At 44.5% G+C, this 7,387-nt stretch overlaps 1 protein-coding gene across 1 annotated transcript in view; it reads right to left on the bottom strand.

Moving 5' to 3' along the window:
- Nucleotides 1-2,241: 2,241 nt before the first annotated feature.
- Nucleotides 2,242-7,387, bottom strand: part of CHN1 (chimerin 1) — a 103,098-nt gene continuing 97,952 nt past the window's right edge. The window contains exons 12-14 of the mRNA XM_030487135.1: nt 7,029-7,166; nt 5,920-6,025; nt 2,242-3,169 (exon numbers count right to left, since the gene is read on the bottom strand). Coding sequence (XP_030342995.1) covers nt 2,998-3,169; nt 5,920-6,025; nt 7,029-7,166 — 416 coding nt within the window. The 3' untranslated portion in view covers nt 2,242-2,997. The remainder of the gene's footprint in view (nt 3,170-5,919; nt 6,026-7,028; nt 7,167-7,387) is intronic.

The raw sequence follows: 7,387 nt of genomic DNA, 5'->3' as shown, positions 1-7,387 counted from the left end.
TGGGCTTTTGGTTGTTGTTTACCGTAATAAGGACAGTAAACAACAAGTCCTTATTACACCTTATTACACGCTTTATTTTCACCAAGTCTTGTGTTCTAGTGAGATATGAAGGAAACTGGGTACCAAGTGATGATAAAGCTTCAGAATATGCTTAACACCAAATAATCTCAATGTTCAAATAGTTCAGGCTGACAGTGTCTGCTTGGTTTTGGTTGATTGGCTTTTTTTAGTTGGTCAGCGAACTGACTGCTCTTCTCTCAGTGGTGGGTCCCCATTTTAGGTTTTCTCCTTTCCTGCGGTAGCTTCCATGATTACAGTCACTTGTTAAACTCTGCTAGAAAAAAGGCATCTCCAGCAGGAGACAGGCACTTGGTAGTATCTAACAAGTCCTGTTTGCCCTGCATGCATTGGAGAAATTGACTATCCCCAGGGCAAATCTAGGCTTGCTATTTTGGGTGTTTTTTCTCTGTCTCTGATCTAGCTTTGCACCTCTCAGCAGCCATTGCTCTTCTAAGTGCAGTTGAAGGCACCTGTAAAGCAAGGGGAGCAGACAGTGTTTGCAGCACCCATCTGCCACTGCACCGAAGTGGAGGTGCTGGATATTTCACACAAGAAGAAAACTTAATTATCCTAATTACCCCTATTTACTACAAGCTTCCTGTTATACACTTTAGAAGTGGGACTTCACCAACCTAATTCAGGCTGGCTTGCACAGCAATGGGGAACAGCAGGCGCCTTTTGTTCAGGTAAGCAGAGGGCTCCTCTGGCTCACTGGGGCTGCTGAAGGACACAAGGTGCCACCACCACAGCCAGAGCTGCTGAGGCTGAGCCATACCCTTCCCTGGCCATGGTTCATATCAGCTACCGCTGGGTGCTTTGAGAAAAGGATACTTTTGCTATAGCTGGTTGTGATGGTATTAGGGACAAGCACATAACAAGTAATGCACGCACTGCAGAGCAACAAGTGGGTCAAACGTGTGCGTGCAAAACCTTGCCAGCATTATTTAGAAACCTCCTGGTCACAGACCTGGTGACAGGAGCGCTGCCATGCCAATGAGCTGAGAGCTGATTGCAGTGACAGGACACTGCAAAGGGCCAGCCAGAGCACCTGTAACGTGCCCTGGAGGGAAGGCAGGAGTGATGGACTGTCTGAGGACTGGGATACACAGGGCCATTAGGCAGCACAGGAGTGAGGAAATGCATTGCATGCTGTCAAGGCAGCGGGGGTAAACACAGTATGTTTAGGAGTTGGCTCAGAACAAGGTAGCAGTGAACATATGTGGCTGCTGGAGAGTGCAAGGCAGATGTGACTGGGAAGCATATGGGCCATTGCTCTTGGGCTGGGAAGGGGGGGCAGACATACAAGGCTGTGGTCAGAGACATAATTTTCCAGTTGTGCCAATTCATTGGGATAAAGTGATAATGCACACTAATTAATACAGGAGCTACAGCAGCAAGTCACTTTTAGTGCTATAGAAGATTAAAAACCCCCACAAAAACCCCCCAAAACTTTATATTCTCTCAAAGCCTCCCCCTGCTCTGCCTCCCCAGCAGCCCCCCAGCCTAGAGCAGTGCTCCCCACATGCTTACCAGCATGCACCCCAGCTTCATCCCTTCCTTCCTGGTATCTTTCAGTCCCCACTTCTAGGAGAGCTGCCTTCTCCTCTCCTGGCCAGGCTATTAAGGAAGGGGGTGGGATACAGGGAGGCACCTTATTGCTGACAGGAAGGGTGCACAGCTGGTTGTGATTGCTGGGGGATTATTCCTCCTCCTCTGGGTGGTGTTTGCAGGGCAGGCCAAAGCGCTTGCACTAGAGTTGAACACTTCAAGCACAAAGCAAGTGTTCTGTGATGTATTTGCATTAGAGATTCAGTGGTGTATTCACCTACTCTGGGCAGCTACAACTGTGTAATGGTAAACAGCAATTCCAGTTCATTAGGTAATTATAACAAAATGTATGTAAAAGATGAAGTAGTAGATGGCTTGAGAGTACTCTTTTGGTTTAAGAGTTCTGAAGTATTCTTGAGAGGCACCTTGGACAGTGAAGAAAGACATTTTCAAACTAAAGAGGAATCTATGAGACCTTTAGCAAAGTGTCAGGCTCCAAAGTATTTAGATTAGAATGGTCTTGCCAGAACCAGTAACACCTAACAATTTACATTGGTTAAAGTACCAATGTAAATAATGAAACAAACTGTATTTTTGAAACATGTCTGTTAAGAAAAGATAAATAGCGTAACGTTAGAGTTCTAAAAGCAAAATTTAATAAATTAATATATGCATGCCAGATAAAAATACAAAATTACAATTGAAATAGCAATAATAATAAAGGAACACAGTTCAGCATTGCAGATTTCACTGCAACCACCATAAACATCATGGAGAATTACTTAAAGTAACATTTAAAGTACACATTTTGTTTCTGTTAAAAACAAATTACTACCTGATGAAAAAATTGAAAGAAACCCAAGAAGAAAATCAGCCCCCAAAGTGGCAGAGAATGATATGAAAAGTCAATAAACTGCCAGAGGCTCCATTTCACATAAGTCAGCCGCCTTTTTAGTATCAGAAACCAATTACATAGAACATAAAAGCAAATTCACAACAGGTTTACACGGAGAAACATGCTGAATTACAATCACAAACTATCCAGAACAAAGATGCTGCACCAGTTCAGTTGTTTTCTTCATGGAATGAGTCTCACCAGAACAGGGAGAACAGGGAGCAAATCATGCAATAGCTTTAGGCTTTTCGTTTTTTATTTTAACATGATAAACACCCAGGATTACTAGTACTGGAAAGTATGTGTTAACCTTTTTCAACATCAGCTGAATGGCACTACAGAACAACAAAGAGTTCCTTCATTTTTATCCTGAATACATCGAAAGCTCTAGCAAATATGGAATTCAGCGACAAGAGCCATTAAATTACTTTAAAATATTCCTTCATCCATAGAACACTGTTGCTTCCTTTTTTATTACAAAACCCCCAAAATATTCAAAATAAAATGTCTTCATTTTTTATAAGCATCTCCACCACAAGTCTCTGATAACGGATGTCATTCAACGCAGCCATCGCATCCAGCTCTGGGGCTCTCATAAGAGTTGGTCCAAAAACTATGCCCAGATTCTCTGCACTCATCAGATTTTCCTTTTCATGGAGTGTTACTCTGTAAAAAAAGAACGGTATTTTTCACATTCCTTCTGTGCCAAACTGTGCCTGCATATGGTTGAAAGCCAGAGAAACGGGACAGAAATGTTTGTCTTTTCCAAAGCCTATAAGAGGATGCTGTTTCCCGCGGGACACATATGGAAGGATCAGGTGAAAACACTCAGAGGCTAGTGACTGCAAATGCTGTGCAGGTTTACGGTGAGTCAGGTGTCTCGGTCCTCTACCGTGCACACAGACCTTGTTTGTTTGCAGGAGGGATCAGCACTCTGTAGTGAGGGAGGGGGCTGAGGGGTGAATTCAGACAAATCAGAACAATCTTGCTTTTGCTCTTTATGGCGGCACCATTCAGAGGCCACTCCTATGGAGAGCCGACCGTGTTTGTCATTACTTAGGCAGTTTTATGGTCACTAGAGATGCGCTCCTGTGCCCACCCAGGTGGGATTCTGCCCAGGTTTCCCTGCTAGCATGGCTCCATGTGGCCATACTGCTTCTCTCTCATGCATATGACAGCAATGGGGGTGAAGCACATTATACATGAATTCCCTGCCTTTATTCACTACAGGCTAATTGTGCTAAACTGGACGCATGGTTCCTCTTCAAGACAAATTATGTCCTGTGGTGTGTACTAAAAAAAGTGAGTCATCACTTTGGGGCAGCTTTGAAACCACCAGGGTCCCACTATAACCCCATTTGCATGGCAGTCTGAGCAGGTCATTAAACCTGTGCTCTGACAGGCCCACTTCCACTCCTGCCTCTTCTGGGGTCCTCAGCAGCTGCCAAACAGCCGAGCCCCCAGCGCAGGGAAGCCTCCCGCTGCCTGGTTCCCATCTGCAGGAGAGGAGGAGGTGGAGACGCCACGTCCTGCTGCTCCACAGGAACCTGACCTGTTCAAAGCTGTGGGCTGAGGTCCTGCTGTGGGGCAGGTTTGCAGGCCACCTCCTCAAATGTGATCTGAGAGAAGAATTATACCTACAGGATAGGCCTCCTCTGCCGGGGCTACCGCAGAAACATGTCTGCTCAGCAAATGCCAGAAGGGTCAGTGCTGCACACGATGGTCTCTGGGGTCATGGGATGGTATTTCCTCATGTGGGCTCCGAGGCAGCTTGTGCTCTCCTATGCTGCTCTACCTTAGCATGTAGAAGGCAGGTTCCCACATGGGGGGGGCAGGAGAAGACAGCCTGCCTGAGGTGTCCTAACACTGAGTGTCCCCATCGCTCTGCCCACCACAATGGGTGCAGGAGACACAAACACGCCTCAAAGCCTAAGCTTCTGCTTCGTTTATCATGGTGAATTGCCTCGTTCAACAAAACAAATTTAGATTATTCAAATGTTTTAACACACACTACAGTTTAAAGAATCCACAAGGATTCCCAAAAACAGCTAAGAATGCAGGGACAGCAACTGGAAGAGTCTGGCTAAGTTATTTCTCTTCTCACCATTGTGGCATCTTGCATTGCACGAACAAATCCTCTGGTATACAAAAAGGATTCAAGATTTTTCTTCCTTTTTTTCCCCTTCTGCCTTAATTTTTATTTTAAAACAAGTCAGACTGATGTTTCCAAGCTGCTGCATCTTCAGTCTGTAACTATTCCAGACAAAAGAGCTGCATCTGATTACTTGAATTCAGCAGCAAGACAACAGCCTGTTGAGCACCACAGCTCTTTTTAGCAAATGTATTAAAAGGAAGTTTAAAACCAAGTGAATTTTGTCACCCTTCCACCTTATCATTCACCTATACCAGAAATACAATGAGCAAAAGCAACTTGCTAACTACAGCACTCTTGAACAGGGTACGGAAAAATTAACTTCACACTTCACAAGCAGTAAGGTGAGCTTTTTTGTTCCTGTGTCTCTCATCTCTGTGTCTGTTCTAAAACATCCATTAGAAATGTCATTGAAATAAATGGGCGAATCAGGCAGAAGCCTTGTAGCTGAATTTTGCCTGAGGCACTTAGCAGAGTCAACATATTCCTACTTGTAGAAGAACTACAAAATGAAAAAAGCAGAAGAGAGCTTAAAGTATTTTTCTAAGGAATGGGAATAATTCTTATATATTGACAGTAAGTTCACGTTACTCAAGAAACTCAAATGGATACCCTAACATGCCGCATTGATTTTTTTCCCTGCTTTCCTGAAAGAAATAGAACCTGTGCTCTTGCACTGGATATTTATCCATTGGTGTCTAACAGTTTTTTAGCCCACTGACCAACCTCAGTCATGTCTCGAGGAGCAGGAGAAACCTCAGACAGAATTTATGTTCCTATGGTTTTGAGAAGGTGGTAGGTGGAACAAGGGGCTCCATGCTGATGAGGAACGGCTGGCAGACCTCATCAGATGTGTGGCTGGAGGGCAAATTAACACTGTGCCAAATCAGGATCAGCTCAAGCCTAGTGTATGCTGTCTTTTTTAGGGTGTCGAGGATGACCAGGGTAGATGAGACTTAGCAGAAAAAAGCATCAGTCTATAGCCACCAAGCTGTATTAGTTACCTGCCCAGGGAATGATGACTTATTCCCAGAGGTACAAATGGCTTCTTTACCATAAATATTCACTGTAACCTTGAACATAGAGCAAATATCAGTAGGATAAACCCCAGTGTTTGGGTATTTGCTGTGGTGCAGACTATCATTCCCCACCACAGTCCAACTGCAGTATTTGGTGGGACTTGCCCACACCTTTCTGGAGGTCCTAACACCGACTGAGCTAAAAATGAGTTCAGCTTAGAGTTCCTTCCAGCCAGCCCACCTACCTCTTCAGATGCGCCATGAGATACCGTAACGTTTCACAGTGTGCAGGCGGCAGCAGCTTCAGCGCCTCATGGAGAATTTCCAGCTGTTCATCCGGATCGGTGGTTTCTGAAACACAGATGTTCAACTGTCACCACGTGTACAGCCAGAATTCACACGCAGAAAGACAACGGTGGCCTGCAGAGAAGATAGGGTCTCACAGCTCTGCTGGATTACCGACTTCCAGAACCTATCCAAACTTCATAATGGAGGATTTGCCTGTCCAAAAAGGCGCTCAGAGCACCGTCAGGACGTGACTGGTTTTGGACAGAGAAAACTACCCGAAGCAGACAGCACTCCACTGAAAGGTTCCCTGCAGCCTACTAAAATAATCCCCCCAGCAATCCTTGCTGACTGGACTAGTTTTGCACAAATAATCTACAGGTGCAACCCTGGGACAGCAGAAGATACTGGGAAGCTTGCCATCAGCATCTTTGGCTGTGTCCATATTACTTCGAAAGAGCCTTCTCCAGAGGAGCAGTGAGGCCAGCATCCAGCCCTTGTCTGCTACCCATGGCTACCTCACACCTTTACAGGTGTGGCTGGTGTGACTGCTACACTGCAGAGATGCTTCAGGCAGCCAGGATGCTGGGGGGAGATGTTCCAGCTGGGCTCGCTGCTGTGCTCTCAGACTCACTGAAGGTGGCCTTAAGGATGAGTGCTTATCAGCTTATGAAAACACTCAAAATGGACACCTCTATAAACATAGACTTATCTTACTTTTAACCATTTTCATAAATCACCTTCTCCCTGGCAACATAAAACCAACAGACTTTAAATGTCACTGTGAAGTACCAGGGATTCATGCAAGACAAACAAAGCGATGTAATCCAGAATGCGTGATGAAAAGGAAGCATTCCTGGTGACAAAGGCAAAGAAAAATGTAACCATGATCACGTAGAACCATGCGGTCATGTCGTAATGTGCAGTGCAGCTTCACTCCTGCAATCCTTACTAAATAGGGCATGCAGGGTAAGAGCTGATGGGACAGCTATGAAATTAATAGGCAAGTGCCGCACAACAAGGAGAAGAAAAGAGAATGAAAACCAGGAGGAAAATGTGTTATACTTACTTGCAGACTCTATAAACTTTGGGTAGGCATCGTATGTGATGAGTGGAATTGGCAAATCCCTGAAGTACAGTTTAAGTGCACCAGTGATAATATTGATATCTTCATACATATTCACAGAAATATCAGCTTTTTCCCCATCTGTGTGGAGAATGCACTGACATTAAAGCCTTGGAAATGTAACCAGATGTAAAACAGCATTCAAAAGAAAAATAATAACTTGGTTAAGCAAACATTATTAAAAAGGACACAACTCCAGATTTTGGCTTTTATAAGCAAAACAGTTACTGGGCTGTGAAATTCATCTTTTCAGGATGAAAACCTCAAGCATTTTATAAAGAAATGTATCCTTTCTTCATTTC

The sequence above is a fragment of the Strigops habroptila genome, chromosome 5, assembly GCF_004027225.2.
Source record: "Strigops habroptila isolate Jane chromosome 5, bStrHab1.2.pri, whole genome shotgun sequence".
In the NCBI taxonomy this organism is placed as follows: domain Eukaryota; kingdom Metazoa; phylum Chordata; class Aves; order Psittaciformes; family Psittacidae; genus Strigops; species Strigops habroptila.
The sequence above is the reverse complement of the archived record's forward strand: the minus strand, read 5'-3'. Positions and strand labels throughout refer to the sequence as shown.